This window comes from Amphibalanus amphitrite, unplaced genomic scaffold (genome assembly GCF_019059575.1).
Source record: "Amphibalanus amphitrite isolate SeventyFive unplaced genomic scaffold, NRLGWU_Aamphi_draft 000851F_arrow, whole genome shotgun sequence".
Taxonomy (NCBI): Eukaryota; Metazoa; Arthropoda; class Thecostraca; order Balanomorpha; family Balanidae; genus Amphibalanus; species Amphibalanus amphitrite.
The window spans coordinates 15,796-33,279 of NW_024882345.1; the positions used below are offsets into that span (position 1 = coordinate 15,796).

The following is a 17,484-nucleotide window of genomic DNA, read 5'->3' on the forward strand; positions in this document are numbered from 1 at the left end:
ATGGTGCGCAACCTTGGCCCTTTCAGCAGACGTCAGCGGGGAGGAGATTCCTCAGAAAACCGAACGACTACTCCAAATTCGTTTCTCTATGCGCCTTTATGCTAAGCGTGTCGTTCATCTTTGACCTTACCCACAGACTGGACAAGGGATGCCCGCCCCATTTAGTTGCTTCATTTAAGAAGAGTTAGCTGTAATTAGTTTCATGGAGTCGCCCTGTCCAGCCGTGCGCTTGGCACGGCTCCAGCACATCAAACGCCACAATGACGTCATAAGTTCACTGGCGCGGCGCCAGCGATAGTCACGCGGTCGACCAGCCCACCGCGGGAGCCTCGCGATTGGTCGAGAGCCTGCGCTGACGTCACCGGCCGCCGACGATTGGACGCCGGCGGGGGAGCGTCGGCTCCGACGATGAGCTGTGCACGGCCTGGGTGCGGTTCGGGTCCCATTTACACGCTCACCTCACCCACCGCATAAACTTTACAAAATAGATGCTTTATGCCCAGCAAAAACATCACGAAAGAAAAGTCTGATAATGACAGATGATGCACGTCATGCCACGCTAGAAATACCAGCCACGATTTCTCTCCATCGCGTCGCTCCGGCTCCCAGCGCTGGCACCGACGGAGCCATGCACATCTCTAGCGGGGTACGTTTCCGTCTCGTCGTTCCCCCTCCACCGCAGTCGGGCCGAGTCGCCTCAGTCAGGGGCCGGGTTCCGACGACACTATCACCCTGTCGACCGGTGCCGTTCGTGTAGGGAGAGGCGTACAGCTGTGTGTCCGCACCTACTGGGAACACCGAGGGAGCAGTGCCGACGACGGACAGACAGACAGACAGACAGACAGACAGACAGACAGACAGACAGACAGACAGACAGACAGACAGACGGACAGACAGACAGACGGTCAGACGGACGGCGTCGCGGACGACGCGAGCCCCTGGTAACGGCGGGGCGGCTCCACGTGGTGACGTAGGCCTGTGGCGGGGCCGTTCGATACGGTCGCCGGCTCCGACGGACCAGAAGCGCGTCAGGAGCAGGGCAGGCGGTCGCAGGCACGTCAGGAGCGGGCAGACGGTCGCAGGAGCCGTCTGGGAGCACACGGTGCATCCAGGACACAGGAGAACACAGGTGAGATAAAATCAAAGGGAGTGACCTACCTCAAAGCTAATGACCATGCCAAAACATGACAAAATTTGCGTGATATTTCTGTTTTTAGCTTAAAATATCAATGGAGTCATGACAAGAACCACACAATTTTCGAACGGTGAAAAGTTCCGAACGGTTTTGCCTGCAGAGGGCAAAAAAAAATGCCAAAAAGGCGATTATTCGGAGTTTTTCTGCAATACCTTTTGAATCAAACCATGCACGAGCTCACTCTCACCGGCATCGTGTTCCTCTCGTCAAGACACATCGAATAAATTACAAATTGACCTTGAAAGTTCAATTTGAAAATGTGACCTCAGGTCATGGTAATGACATGACCGGAAAAGCTTATACCTATTGCATATAAGTCGATCTGTGTTGTTGAGCTGAACACATCTAACCTCTAGCATGTCTATTCTATCAAAAGTTATTCGCAAAAAAACTGGTAACTAAATACCATTCGTGACCTTAGATGGCCTCAGTGACATAAGGAGGGGTCATGGGTGCCATTCTTTAGTTCAGTGTGTGTCATGTTTACTTTTAATCCGGTGTTTGAGAGTGTTAAGAATGGCATTCGTCCAAAAGAGGCACCTTTCAATGTTCTCCCTTAATTAAACTGACCTTAGGTCACGGACATCGAAATTCCGTGAGCAACATTTTGTAAATACTGTTGCTCTTATCAATCCCTCAAAGTTTCAAAGCTATCGGTCACTAGGTGAAGCTGTGGCAGGCATCGAAATTTCCATAAAGTGAGGTCACTTGACATGACCTGGTCACCTTAGGTGACTTTGGTTTGAAATTTTCACAACGTGCAGAAAAGTTGTATGATAAGGTGTGCCAAAAACGGCGGCGCTCGCGCGCCGACATTTTTTGAAGTATTCGCGAAAAGCCGCAGGGGTTCGACCCCCCCCCCCCCGGCAGGGCGCGGGATATTGAACGTCTTGCTGACTTCTGTGATCTGCCAGGAACATACAGAATTGCAGAGTGCAGAGTATTTGCATACCCAGAGGTATGCAAAATTTGGCGACGCTACGTGGCGCTACGTGCCGCCGTTTTTACGCTATCTGCGGAAAACCGGTGCGAGCGACTTTAGCGAGTGTCATTTGAGCGAACGTCATTTGAGCGAATCATTTTCAGCGAATGGCAATTCAGCGATTATCAAGTTCAGCGATTATCAAATATAGCGATTATCAATTTTAGCGAAAGCTATGTTTCAGCGACATCTATTTCGTCGACTACAGTTTGAGCGACTGCCAGTTCAGCGAAACACTTCATCGTCCTGTAACGTTCTTTTTTTTTGCGAGCGTATACGCGCGAATGTTTCCGGAATTTCTCATGATTATCCGGAACTGGATGGGCGATGGCGAATGTCACGTCCAAAGACCTCAGACATTGAGATCCAAATGTAATGCTACATTTCTAAACAATTCAATTCCAACGGTTCATTTTCACCCCCTGTTCTTTATAGAATTTAACAAATAGAATAGTTATATTAAGTTTTGTCCAGACGGTACCTACTCATAGGCGGCGGAACGAAGGGGGGTACCGGGGCACCGTGCCCTCCTTGATTTTGGCATTTTAACATTAGCCCTATGGGCGTTGCATGGAGAGAATGAGACCAAAAGTCGGCGGTGCCCCCCTTAATTGAAGGTGTTCCGCCGCTACTGAACGGTAGCTAATCCATTGTATTTAATTTTGTCTTTACCTCTGGTGGATTACAAACTGTTAGGTGTTATCATGACGTATGATATAAAACAAAAAATTTAAAAACGAAACGTTGCAAGATCAATGATTAAACGTTGCGAAATGAGGCCTGATATTTTTTTGTGGTTTCAGGTTTCCAACAAGATTACTATAAGATAACAGATTTTCAAGCTTTAAAACAATTTTTTTTTATTTTGTCGCGCGCAGCTTGAAGCATGACACAAACCAAACGGGTATTCAAAGGGCAAGAATTTCCGAAAAGTAGAAATGATTGACTTTCGTCGCGTTCGGTTTCACTGTAACTGTATTCGCTCAATTGGTCTCCCATTGACCACCATATATTCGCTCAATGTGGTTTCGCTGATTCTGGTCCTCGCTTACGTTGATAATCGCTGTGATTGAATTCGCCGACTTGACAATCGCTGAAAAAGTCAATCGCTTAAATTGATAATCGCTGAAAATGTTTCGCTCAAATGTCGTTCGCTGAAATGACGCTCGCTCAGGTGTCGCAGAACCGCGAAAAACCTGACGGGGGTTGCATCAACCCCCCTGGCCGGGTGATGGTTAACTGCACAGTCGCTGTACATACTAATTTGAGAGGAAGTTGACAAGCTTTACCCCAAGGTAACGAAATCTCAAAATGACAAACTTATTATGGTAAATGGTTGCTGTCGCGCTGGCTGGCAACGACTGCTGACGTTTCAGGCAAAGTGAGCGAAACTTTTAACTTGAACGGAACAATGGCTTTCGGTACCAGGCAAAAACAAAACTCAAGAATTTCGAACAATCTTTATACGTTGTTTTGTGTGGTCAAGCCCTTCTTTCAATAAAAACCCTTTCAGACCCATGAATCGGCCGACGACTACTTGTGCATGTACCGCACTGGCCGAAACCATTCTGTAGAGACCGAAGTGGCCGGTGGGGACTGGCCGTCCTGTTACTCAAACGCGGCGGCATAAGTAGGCATACTCGTATGCTCGCTATCGGATGTCACATCCACTGGTTGTCGGATGGGTTATGGGACGATCGTCAGCCTACGTAAGGAGAGTCATGAAGACATTTATCAGCAGCAACATCCGTCAGCTGAAGCCTTGCACATTTGTCTTGTGCGTGTATGCAGTTGTATTACAGGATTGTGCTCCACGAGAGATAAAGGCCGAAAACGGCACTGTCTGTTGTTATACAAGAGCTGCAAGCAAGGATCGGCGAGGAGGAGCAATGCGCGGGGAAGAACATATTTGCGCTGTTGCGGCTGGCGTTGCTGAGTTTTCTGAGTCAGCAGCGAAAAAAAAATACGTAACCGTTTATTATAACGAAATTAGTCACCTAATAACAGTGTATGTAAGCAGGCAGATTAGTTTCACTTGCAATTGACCTTGGATTTCTAGCGTGTTTTCTCGAGTTCCACTCCAGCTTGGTTACCTCAACCTATTTTTAAGGTAAATATGGGAAGCCCACTAAGAAAATATTTTAGTGTATTTTTCTCATGACCCTATTCTGACCAAAAATAGCGCTAGCCACCAGCACAGCTAACCCCGCAAATTTGACAACTCTGGGGCTGGCATGAGGTGACCCGAGGCCGGATGGTGACACAAGTGGCGGCCAACTGGGTCATGGGCCGCCGGCGCGTCCCTACTCATGGCACCCTGACGTCACCCGTCGGCAGCCAGCTGTCTGCGGGGGGAGGAGGAGGGGGAGGGGGTGCCATGCCAACAACTGTAACGCCGACGGCGCCCCACACCGCGCACTCGGGCTGCCTCCAGCCAGTCGCCAGCAGTTCCTAGGCTGTAGCTAGGGGCGGCCGCCCGGGCTCCCCGTGCCGTCGAGCCCCCGGCCACGCCTTCGTCGGGTCGAAGACGACGCTGGCAGCGCGCCAGGTGGTGGCCCGACGTCCCCCCCCCCCTGCTACTCGACCCCTGGAGGGCGGCGGTCTCATGTGGCACACAGATGGCCGGGCCTGTGTCGGCCTTCAGGGGGTCGTCACCGTTAGTGGTCGCTCGCTGTGAGGGAGCAAGGGTTAGTGACTGAGAGTGCAGTGTGCGGTACCGAATTTGTGTCTCGGTGTGAGGAAAAACATCCTAAACCATTCCAAAGAAGCCTAGCTAATTTTGAGGAAAAATTAAACCGAGCAATTTTATACCTACTAATATTTCCTTTTTTCAAGAGCCGACGTTTTGAAGGTTACGACTGCTAGTCTAACCTTGCTATCTGATGCGTCACACATTAATTTGTCATGCGTGACGCAAGCACATGTTTTCAACGCTATACATAGGTATATTTCACCTGTCATCTGTACTCTGGAAGGTCAAGGCTCTAAGCCTAAAGTGAAAAAACGAAGCTAAATTTCACCTCACTTTCCAATGTAATCTAACGAGCCACTCTCGGTCCCCAGGAGCACAATGAGCGTGGCTCTACACTCGTCGCCATGCGCGCGGCTGTGCGCCCGCGCCCTGTCTGCGCCCGCTCAGCAGAGGAGGACATTGTCGTCACGGAGAGGATTCGCAGACAGCCAGCAGCAGCAGGAGCCGCCGCGGATCCTGATCACAGGTGAGCAGACAGCCAGCAGCAGCAGGAGCCGCCGCGGATCCTAATCACAGGTGAGCAGACAACCAGCAGACAATCAGGAGACAACCAACAGACAATAAACAACCAGCAGGAGCAGGAGTGGCCGTGGATCCTTATTACAGGTGAGCAGACTAACAAAACCGGGGGAGATTTACCTGCTCTTTCCGTAAAACAAGGGCATTCCATATCAATGTCACACATATAAATGTATGCAAAATTATTTGTTATTTACCGTCAATTTCAGGCAGCGAAAGTTCCGAACTATAGCCGGTGCTGCCAAAGAGCCGTTTCCCGTGTCCCGCATTGGGAAGTTTGTACCCCAGCGCCAAAAATACAAAGACACGGTTTCGTTGGGCGACTGGTTACCGTCGCGCTCCATAGATGTCGCTGGTGCCGTGCGCCTGGAGGTACACTGTACCGCAGCGCTCACAAGCCATCGTGCTGCTGCCAAAGCGGAGACGGTGGAGGAGGGAGACGCTGATTTAATCTGAAAGCTGTTCTCACACACTTTACAAGACGGCTGAAATCATTGGTATTGCTGCTGACCTTTGCAATCTGCATAGCACATAGATATGTTATACATAATACACAAGGCCGGTTGTTTCAATGTTGTTTGGAATAACACATCTGACACCATGCAGCCTGTTTCCTTGTAATCCTGACATCACTCTCAACTGATCAAACACAGCATGAGTCCTGTTTTAGTTGCGGAGCAAGTGAAGCAAGCGAAGTCTTCCGTAGATTAACGGATTTTTTTTTAGTATGAGCGGCCGGCCGTGCGCTGAAAGTTGGCATGTAGGTAGACAGTAGACACCCACTGCTCACTAGTCAATGAATTTCCATGTGCCACATTTGGGGTGCTTCTGCACGTGCGCAGGGGTCGATTCCAGATCTTGAGAACGGCTGAAATCAATGCGCTCAAATTTGGTACACGTTTAGAGACCGGTTAGTAGGGTGCCGTGCAAAAGTCAGTTGGGACCCATTTTTTGGCGTGCGCACGTGAACGGTGACGCTTCCAGATCTCGAGAACGGCTGGGCCGATTGCGCTCAACTTTGGCACATCCAAAGTTGAAGACCGGTTAGTAGGGTTCCGTGCATTGCATAAGTCATTTGGAAGTATATACACCCTCGCAATTTCGCAGGTGCCAGGCTCACGCTCTCGCTCGCTCCGTTGGTCGCCCCCAAATGCGTTTTACTGGTTTATTTTTTATTGCTGGTGCTTCATCCAGCACAGTGTTTCCACTTCGAGGCCTTTATCTAAATACTCATCTTCTTAGGATGCGACATATCTCCAGAAATAACATTCTCTTAAGCTAAAACGTCACTCAGCCATCTCCTTGCGTTGAAGACAATCAATCTTTTTATTTGGGTGTTGAATGAGTAATTTGGGGGACTGATTTAAATGAAGGGAGGTAAAATGAACTCGCATTTAAGGTGAATTTCAATGAAAATGTTGGCGCATTTTACATAATTCGACCATAGCCTCCGGAATACTCGATGTTTTTGCTTCTGTTCGACTGAACGTTTCAAACCTTTAGTTGAGCATGCAAAGATAACCTTAGTATTTTTCAGCTTTCTCCCTCTAGTAACCTTAGTATGTCTAATCGACATAGATGCTTATCATCTAAATCGTTCAATCATCCTAAGCAGTGTCCACCAATCACGCCACGCATCGCTAACGGATGGCGGTCTTTTTACCGCCGCTGATTGGCTGACGGTCGCTGCTCCCTTTCCAGGTGGCCTGGGACAGCTGGGTACTGGGCTGGCCAAGCTGATGAGGGCCCGGTACGGCAGGGACAACGTCATCCTCTCCGACATCATCAAGCCCGAGAGAGAGATTGTAGAGGCAGGTGAGCTTATCTGTAGAGGCAGCTGAGCTGGTCTGTAGAAGCAGGTGAGCTGGTCTGTAGAAGCAGGTGAGCTGGTCTGTAGAAGCAGGTGAGCTGGTCTGTAGAGGCGGGTGAGCTGGTCTGTAGAGGCGGGTGAGATGGCTTTCAGGGGCAGCCGAGATGGTCAGGCGGCTGAAATTAATGGAGTGGATGGCAATTTCAGGGGTGTGTGTGCTGGTCTGCGTCTCTGTGTTTGTGCCTGTATGTTTGTGACTGTGTCTCTGCCTGTTTGTGTCAGTCTGTCTGTGTATGTGTTGTGTATGTTTGTCCGATGGTGTGTAATGTCTGACCGGGCTGCCCTATGTAGTTCATCTGGAAGCTTGGATCAATATTGGTCAGAGTTCCGACATCCGATCGGAGGCCTGGAGGGTGGGCTATTCATAGAAAAAGTAATAAGCCAGACCGATGAAGAAACTTAGCGCCGTGATTCTCATGTAACCTGATAAGGCTAAAACTCGACATCTTTTCAAAAGGATTCATGCAAAGTTCTGTTAGTTATTTGAGTAATGATACACCAAAAACGGCGGAAAAACGAAGCATATAAGCAGCATTAGCGCAAACAATGACGCTGCCTGAACCCATTCCCCAGGGCCGTACGTGTTCGCCGACATCCTGGACTTCAAGAACCTGCAGGAGATAGTGGTGACGTACCGTATCGACTGGCTGGTGCACTTTTCCGCGCTGCTCAGCGCCGTCGGCGAGGACAACGTGCCGCTGGCCATCCGAGTCAACATCGAAGGTCAGCTGCAGAGCGCTCCGAGAAGAAGTAGATGTAGAAGTAGAAGTAGCTGTACTGTAGAGCCGGGCTATGACCTTGTACGAGAACGGCCACGACACCCCCGGCCCCATCGCGTGTCGTTGGTTGAACTCTGATAAGAGGACCGAGAGCCCTTCAGTGCATCACGATAAGCTGCTCCATTCCTGCCCGATCAATAGTGATGACGCTTCGGCGACTGATAGGGTGGGCTACAGAATCTCAGAGGACTAATAACCTGAGCTAGCAGCAGTTTAAATGGGCCATGTCGTCCGCCAATAACTTTCAGCGGCTGTAATAAAAGTCAGATGGTATCGAAACTTATTGAATCTCTTTTGACATAACCATGTTGGGCTGTATCGAATCGAATAGCTCATTTGTAAATATACAACGAATATATATCTCTACTTATCTTCTTGGTTCGACGTTTGCCTGCCCCTCTCGCTTCAGGTCTTCATAACGTTATGGAGCTGGCGAAGCAATACAAGCTGAAGATATTTGTACCGAGCACGATCGGAGCCTTTGGTCCGACGTCCCCTCGCAACCCCACCCCGAACCTCACCATTCAAAGGCCGGAGACCATTTACGGCGTCAGCAAGGTACGCTGCGGGGCCGTACGTACGGGTGGATGGGTACGGCAAGGGGCGGCGTGACACAAAGCGAAGGACTCCGGTATGGCCTGCAATACGACACGATATTATGATACATGGTTATTTAAATGAATAGATTATGTCTTGGTAAGATGTTAAAATATTTCATTATCATACAAATGTTTTTTTTTTAACGAAAACATCGTTGCATTCGTCCATATGCAATATGCATGTCCATATTATGCAATATGGTATAATCACATTTCAGGTGCACGCGGAACTTTTAGGCGAATATTACCACAAGAAGTTCGGACTGGACTTCCGCTGTCTGCGATTCCCGGGAGTGATATCCAGTGACACCGCCCCGGGAGGGGGCACCACAGGTAATCTATGTGTGACAATCTGAGGTCACTTTAACGATTAACCCAGCCTTTTAGCCTTTTGGTGCCTCAATTGTTTTATTGTATCGCGCAAATTGTTTTACTCCCTAGTTTATTGCTGTACGTGCAATCATAACGCCCAAAACTCATTCAGTTTACTTGGAAATGTCACCTCTGCACTCGTGTTTGCAGACTACGCCGTCCAGATTTTCCACGACGCCGTGACCACGGGCAAGTTCAGCTGCTACCTGAGGCCCGACTCGCGTCTGCCCATGATGTACATTGACGATACGCTACGGTTAGTCACATCTCCTCCCCCTATTCCATCCTCGGGATAGTCAAATCCTTCTCCTCCACGCCTCAACCCCTGTTCCCGGCTGGACAGGCAGCTTTTGTCCCATGCGGGAATGCCCGTAAGAGCACTCCCGTAGCCGGGTGCAGTGAGTCATGAATGCTTGGGGGGGGGGGGGGCTGGTCGGCCTGTCACCTGAACAGGCTCAGTCCCGGCGGGTCGCCAGGGTTCCCGTCCAGACCAATGTCTCCCCCCTAATTCGTTTCATCTTTCCGGCACTGAAATGGTCTCGTTCGGCCGAAAAAAAAGACACCACAACGGGGAGCCGCCACTAACAGGCAACAACATTGAGGGTGCTTCACATAACTAATTGCGACGCGAAAGGGTCAAACGATAGATCGCCAGCATGCTCATTTTCAACTTTGGAACATGCATGCAATATAATGTTAGCGAATTTGACATGAACATATGTTAAAAAACATTTGGGAATTGAAATATATTTATCGGAAGTTAGATCTACAACATCAGTATTCAGTGCCAAAATTCAGCAGTCCCCGTCCTCCCGACCACCCTGACTGACCTGGCTGACCTCTGGCGGCGCTATTTCAGCGCCCTCTGGGAGATCATGGTGGCGCCCGAGTCGCAGCTCCGCTCGCGCACCTACAACGTCACCGCGATGAGCTTCAGTCCCGAGGAGCTGGTGCGCGCTGTGCGCGAGCACGTGCCCCAGCTGGAGGTCACCTACCGACCCGACTCGCGGCAGCAGATCGGTGCGTAGTGCCTGCATCGGAGTAGGCATCAGAGCGGCAATCAGTCGCAAATCATTCAGGTATATGAAGGGCATCTGTGTAGACTGCTTAAATGACATATCTGGTGATAATGTTTAGCCTTATCATTATCCAGCAGCCTGCCCTGTTTTCTATGCATGGAATACCCGCTCTAGGCAGAGCTTGTGTCCTTACTGTGTGGTCTCCTCTGCAATAAATAAATATCTACACGTTCAATAGCGTTCTGAAAGTTGTTCTTACTTATCGTCCGCACCCACAGGTCACATACGAGCAGAATAGAAATTTGTATTGCTCGTAATTGTATTTTCTGTCTGTAACTTCTCTCTCTCTCTCTCTCTCTCTCCTCTCTCTCTCTCTCTCTCTCTCTCTCTCTCTCTCTCTCTCTCTCTCTCTCTCTCTCTCTCTCTCTCTCTCTCTCTCTCTCTCTCTCTCTCTCTCTCTCTCTCCTCTCTCTCTCTCTCTCTCTCTCTCTCTCTCTCTCCTCTCTCTCTCTCTCTCTCTCTCTCTCTCTCTCTCTCTCTCTCTCTCTCTCTCTCTCTCTCTCTCTCTCTCTCTCTCTCTCTCTCTCTCTCTCTCTCTCTCTCTCTCTCTCTCTCTCTCTCTCTCTCTCTCTCTCTCTCTCTCTCTCTCTCTCTCTCTCTCTCTCTCTCTCTCTCTCTCTCTCTCTCTCTCTCTCTCTCTCTCTCTCTCTCTCTCTCTCTCTCTCTCTCTCTCTCTCTCTCTCTCTCTCTCTCTCTCTCTCTCTCTCTCTCTCTCTCTCCTCTCTCTCTCTCTCTCTCTCTCTCTCTCTCTCTCTCTCTCTCTCTCTCTCTCTCTCTCTCTCTCTCTCTCTCTCTCTCTCTCTCTCTCTCTCTCTCTCTCTCTCTCCTCTCTCTCTCTCTCTCTCTCTCTCTCTCTCTCTCTCTCTCTCTCTCTCTCTCTCCTCTCTCTCTCTCTCTCTCTCTCTCTCTCTCTCTCTCTCTCTCTCTCTCTCTCTCTCTCTCTCTCTCTCTCTCTCTCTCTCTCTCTCTCTCTCTCTCTCTCTCTCTCTCTCTCTCTCTCTCTCTCTCTCTCTCTCTCTCTCTCTCTCTCTCTCTCTCTCTCTCGTGACACCACCTCCTCTCTCCGGCAGCGGACGCCTGGCCTCAGGTGTTTGACGACTCGTGCGCACGTGAGGACTGGGGCTGGCGCCACCGGTACGACCTTCCCGCCATGTGCAAACTGATGATCAACGACTTGAAGGCAGCTTACGGCACTGACGCAGGATCGTCTGGCTCGACGGGCGAGTCAAGGACGTGATCTCGCAACAATGGTGGCCACAAATGGACACTTAGACAAAAAGAAAATAAAGCAGCGTGTAACGACCTTAAAATGCGCCACCGGGCGAGTGGATGATTGTGATGGTTTGAGTGGCGAGACCTTGCGCAGTTTTAGTCCATATATTATGACGGCGATCGAGAGATGAAACGCCAGCTTGCAGTTAGCAAGACTGGTCTGGAAGGTAATGGTCGATGGATTGGGTGAGATTTATTTTCGACGAGGTCTCTGGTGGACGCCGTTGCGGAGATACACTCCCACCGATGGTTGGACTCTCGGGTACGTCTCTAGTCTCCGGGATGTGCGCTGCAGATCACTGTCTACCCGAGAAACATGTGATGGAACCATCGGAACGTGTCGCTTTTGTCCGGGTGTCGTTTAGGCTATTTTTGTCTTGCAGCTGTGCTTCTTTTGCCAATAAAACGACAAATCTGAAATCATATACATGATTTTATATTCACTAGCAGGAGTTAGGAGTGAAATATATGAAACGGAGGTGTGCCCGGGACACTGTCCCCGAATGACAATGAAAAATTTATACAAAAAAAATCAACAAAAACCGTTGCTCTTAGATTATTTATGACATGTTAGCGAAAGAGCTTTGATGAGCTGCCATGCAACCGTTGACAGCTATTTATTGGTCGTTTTTCCGTGTCAACCCGCGCCCCGCTGGGGGAGGGCAGAATCTGCCCCTCCCGTTTTTCGCTAATAACTTCTAAACGCGTTACGCCAGCGACGTCAAACTTTCAGTACCTTATCATACATCAATTTGACACGTTCCCTGAAAATTTGAGCGAAACCCGTCAGAAAATGTTTGAGAAAATGACATTTTAGTGACGTCATGTTCGCAATTTTCGCCTCAAAAACGGCAAACTTTCAAACGCCGCTAACATCTTCATTTTTTAAAGGAATCAAGATGTAACAAAAAGGTTATACGTGATTCTACTTTGTCTATCAAATGGCTATCTCGGTTTTTTGAAAATTTTGGATTTTGGCCCAATTTTTTTCTTCAAAAAAACTGACTTTTTTGTGAAATTAATTATACAATCCAAAATTTTGAGTGTATAAAAAACGGAATATCTGTCAGAGAACTCGTCTATGTGCACCTACATACCAATTTTTAGAAGAATCGGTTCAAAAATGTGGGAGTTATTCAAAATTTTATGACCGTCACGACTCACGACACACAAAATTATTGAAAAAAATGTTTTTTTGGAAATTCTAGACCTCGTACGGAAACAAAAATAGCACCATTCGATTCGCCGTGAAAAACTGCATCTGATAGACACCTTTTTAGGCCTTAACAACAAACTTCAAATTTGACCTCACTTGACCTGACCTTGACCTGACCTCGACCTGAAATTCATCCAGATGTGGTCCACATCACTTATTAAGTGTGCCTATTGAATTCTATGAATAAAATGACCCATAAAACATGTGTCGCACATGCCCTTTTCTATATTTCGTTTTTGGTGACGTGACCTGACCTTGACCTTGACCTTTGCATGATATTTTATGCAACGAATATTGTCTTGGTAGCCTAAGGACACGTTTTGGGCAATCAGTCTCAGTCCATTCTTCGGCAACTACGGTGCAAGGCCGATACTGTAGAAACTTGCATTTTGTACCCTTGACCTGACCTCTGACCTACTTAAGCAAAAAAATGGTCTCTTAAGATCCGCCTTGTTGAGAGCTTTCGATTGCCGTTTTCCTCGTCTTTCTACGACCATCGGTTCGGAAGTTAGACAGGGGGCAGAATCTGCCCCCCCCCCCCAGCAGGGCGCGTATGGCTGAATAGCTCAGCGGGGCGCGGGTTAAGCTTTCTCAGTTTTCGAAATAATCATGTATGACCTTCTACGAACTCTTCCACCACTCCATAGCGAAGTAGACTGAGAGCTCGAAATGGGCACAGGCTAAAACTGTGTGCCAATTTGTTGCGTATACCTAGTGACTGGCAACCGGTACGATTGCTTTACGAAGCCCTTTGTAGTTATGAGTGGAACGATGCATGGGACTGTTATGCCCGCCCTCTCCTTGACTGGGGCATATGGTAGAAACGCGATGGGTTCGGCAACATCCAAGTTGCACTTGCAGCCCGTGCATAAATGTTCACTATCGCTGACGGGGGTCGGGGGAAAAGACGGGGAATTACCGCGCGTTAGAGTAGCGAGTTTTCTCCAGTTCGACAGCGCTGGATAGCCGATGTGTCCAACTTCAAATCAGGGGCAAGTAGGGCGCGAGCCGCGAAACTCTATGCAACATGGAGTCCATGCAACATTCTTCGTGTAACATTGACAAACTGGAGATTTTGAACTAAGAGAATTATGTTCAATGAAAATGTAATGACTAAGTGGGTAGCAATGGTGTATGGTGTATCATACCAAGACTTTTGGCATCTGACAACCGTAAAAATGCATAGTCGATTTTCACGCCGTAGATTGGACAGATATCATGTGATGTATGAGCCTGTTTGTGAGTCCCTTCCCTGATTCCCTCTCATTCTGGGTCCGTGGCGAGGCGGTAGACTGCAGCGGTCCGCTCTGCGCAAACATATCTGCAGCTCTGCAGTGAGTCACCAGCGCACCCGCTGACGTCAGTGACTGTGGAGCCCTCTGCAATACGTGGTTGAAGCACTGGCGGAGAGTGCACGCCGCACCCCGCACGGACGACTGGTGGGCGGCTCAGAGACCGTCAGCGGACTGAACAACACTCAACGCCGCTTCTCCACCCATTCGGCAGAAAACAGGTGAGAGTCTAAGCTTCATGGCTTCACCCGTAACTTTACTGTCTTCTTTCCAAACATAGGGGGACGCGGGAAACGTCTCAAAGAGTTGAGAGGGGGGACTAAACCTCGCATGAGACAAACAAGGAGTCGACATCTTAACGTTTTGTGGATCAATGATTCTTAACCCTCGCCCGTATTGGTGTTTTGCCGGCTGCGAACGTATAGGGTGGGGGGTCCATTGGACCCCCTTGCCGTTTCGCCCCTGATCGAGCTAGAGTTTCGCGGAAAAAAAACTAATGTGATGCCCGTGACAAGAGGAAGCCGATGATACCCAATTTTAAGGTCCTAGGTATTGGTTGACCTTTCAGGTCAGGTCAAGGACCCAAAAAGTCGGGAAAATCGGAACCTGTTAGAATGTCGTGACGTGTGGCTATTATAGAGCTTTTCGGGTTGCTGATCACGAATATCATGTTAATTTTGATCACAGATGATGTCTTCATGCATTTAGGCCAGGTCGGGTTAGGTCAGGTAAACCAGTAGGGGTTTTGCCGGGTATTCGTAGTAGGTGTCAACAGCCTCTGACAGCTTCGTTACATGTGACGAAGGCACCAAAACTACTTCGTTAATGTTCTAATGGTTGCTAAATTCGAATTCAGCTAAAAAAAACTAGCATAGAAATATGTAAAACTCGAAAAAGTGGACCGACGTCATCACGGATCAATGAACTGATCTGACCTTCAGGTGACCTTGACACCCGCCCTTATGCATGGGAGCGAGTAGCAACAACAGTACCTACATATTATGTTTGAACGCTTGAAACCACGAAGACTGCAAACACGCGGCTAATGCGAGCCGGCATACGCCGAATCGCGATTCCGGCCAAACATGGTCTAGAAAAGAAGGTCAAAGGTCAAAGGTCATTTGGTTCAGGGTCATGAAATTTTCAGGGTAGGTGTAACTTGTTGCGATCGGCCGCTCTTTACGCAAGTTATACGCGAAAAACCGAGGGGCTCCGTTCGACCCCCCCCCCCCCCCATACGGGCGAGGGTTAAATGAGGCGCTTAAGGTTAGTGGCGCAGCTAAGGGTAGATAGCATAAAGGGCACGTAATCATTATGTGCCCTTTTACGGTGCGCCCCTTGGTATCACTGCATTTCTTCTTCAATTAAGTTGGGAGGGGCGGTGCTCCGAACCCCAGGGTTTAAGTTAGGGGGGGGGGGGCTCGAACCCCGCGCCCCGGTTTCCATGCGTACCTGCGGCAGACGACTGACGCCTATTCCCTTTCAGGGTGGTCATGAATCCGACGGCCATGAGTACCCTCCGGTCAGCCACTCCCCTGCTGACGGCAGCCGCCGCCACACCCTGCGGGCAGGCCGCTCTGGTGCTGTTCGGCGCGGCAGCCGTCATCGCTTCAGTCGGATACACGGCCGGGAAAATCGCCGAACTCATCAGAGAACGCAAACAGAAGGCTCACCAGTACTGAGGGCATCAGAGAACGCAAACAGAAGGCTCACCAGTACTGAGGGCATCAGAGCAGAGGCGGATCTAGCTCAGAGGTTTGGGGGGGGGGCAAACCATAAAAATTTATCGATTCTTTCCATGCATCGTCCATAGGCGTAATGTTAAAATCATGCCGTTTGGGGGGGGCAAATGCCCATTTTGCCCCCCCCCCCCTGGATCCGCCACTGCATCAGAGAACGCAAACAGAAGGCTCACCAGTACTGAGGGCATCAGAGAACGCAAACAGAAGGCTCACCGGTACTGAGGGCATCAGAGAACGGAAACAGAAGGCTCACCGGTACTGAGGGCATCAGAGATCGCATGCAGAAGGCTCACCAGTACTGAGGGCATCAGAGAACGGAAACAGAAGGCTCACCAGTACTGAGGGCATCAGAGAACGCAAACAGAAGGCTCACCAGTACTGAGGGCATCAGAGAACGCAAACAGAGGGCTCACCAGTATTGAGAACGTCTCTGAGTGTGTGGGGATCTCGCTGGTACGGGGAGACTTGAGCTTTTGTTTTTCAAAGACTTGATACCAGTGAAAGATTGGCACGCTGTGGTAGCAACTAGCAATGTCCTGTAAAGATTTTCAGATGTTTCCATGGCTTGCGTCGTACGCTGACATGAAAAACATCTTCAGGCTCGGATGATACTGAGAATGAGATTGACTCAGGGCACACTTTTGTATAAAGATAATGCTGAACATGAGGTTGATCTCGATGGCAGTACTATCGATGTACCATCGATAGTACCATCATGGTACATGGTACATGTACATTAATAAAACGCTTTTTAAATGTACAGTTCTGACTGGCTTATTTTGATAATGACCGGTGGTCGACTCGAAACATCAATGATTATTTCATTATGTCATCAATCGGTATTTAATTGTAAGGAGGCCATTTAAAAGCGGCTTTCTCATACAACTTGTATTGTAATGTGATGAAACACAAACCAGCAGAGAATCGGACGAAAGAACCACCAATTAAGAACCCAGGCCAGAACCAGCAAACGCCATGTAACCAAGAGCGGCCAGGAACTTGTGATAGCCTTCAGAAGACCTTGGAGGGCAGTAAGCAATCATGAGATTCTAGAAAACCAGAACTTGCTTGAAAACGATAGCAGCCAGGTAGCCAGATGTCGGCTGGAACCATTTCAGATATAGATCCTGGTGCCCATGACAGCTTGGAGACATGGTGTAAAATGGTGTACCTACCTTTTAACCCGCGCACCGACTTAGAACCGACGGGGGGGGGGGCGGTCATCCGCCCCCCCCCCCCCGAGATCTCGAGAACGAAGCAAGATAGCGACAAGCGGTAAACGGCATGGGGTACGCACGGACAAGGTCTACATTTTTTTACTAGGTCATTTTCAGTTCAGGTCAAAGATGACGTCACAGGGGTCAGAAGTCAAAATGGTCGCGCTAGATATGGAAAGTTTTTTTTTCTCGAATATCTTTCGAACTCGTCAAGATAGGAACACACTAAGGGCATCATCGTGATCCTCTCGTCAATCCGCATCGAATGATAAATATGTTGACCTCGAAAGGTCAAGGTCAAGTGACCTCAGGTCACGTGACCTCGAAGTCATCATGTATATCATTCGATGGGCCTTACCGAGCTGAACACAATGAGACCATCCGCGCGGCTGTATCTTGTTCCTGTACGGAGTTATTGGCAAAAAAAACCTTGGTGACCTTTGATGACGTCACATGACCTTACAGCTGCCCAACAGCAAAATAGACCTCAAGGTAGTGAAGGTTGATCGTATATGAAGTCATGTATGGTTTATGGGCCATTCCGACCCGTTTTAGTGGTAGGTACAAACAGGGAGTTGATTTTTCCCCCATTGACTTA

General features: G+C 49.0%; 1 protein-coding gene and 1 long non-coding RNA gene across 4 annotated transcripts; both read left to right on the forward strand.

Moving 5' to 3' along the window:
* The first annotated feature begins 677 nt into the window (after positions 1–677).
* On the forward strand, positions 678–11,842 carry LOC122367109 (L-threonine 3-dehydrogenase, mitochondrial-like). 3 transcript variants are annotated; one of them, XM_043339923.1, is made up of 9 exons: positions 678–1,129; positions 5,241–5,395; positions 7,150–7,263; positions 7,892–8,041; positions 8,507–8,655; positions 8,915–9,029; positions 9,219–9,324; positions 9,928–10,088; positions 11,218–11,842. In XM_043339923.1, exons 2-9 carry the CDS (start codon positions 5,248–5,250, stop codon positions 11,382–11,384), a joined length of 1,110 nt encoding a protein of 369 aa, XP_043195858.1. In that variant the 5' UTR covers positions 678–1,129; positions 5,241–5,247; the 3' UTR covers positions 11,385–11,842. The 3 variants fall into 3 exon arrangements, with proteins under 3 accessions (XP_043195858.1, XP_043195859.1, XP_043195860.1); XM_043339924.1 differs by lacking the exon at positions 678–1,129 and adding an exon at positions 4,791–4,864; XM_043339925.1 differs by lacking the exon at positions 678–1,129 and adding an exon at positions 4,873–4,911.
* A 2,183-nt stretch (positions 11,843–14,025) lies between these two features.
* Positions 14,026–16,431, forward strand: LOC122367110. The gene is made up of 2 exons (XR_006253994.1): positions 14,026–14,148; positions 15,414–16,431. It is a non-coding gene; the product is annotated as an uncharacterized LOC122367110 (long non-coding RNA).
* The last annotated feature ends 1,053 nt before the right edge of the window (positions 16,432–17,484 follow it).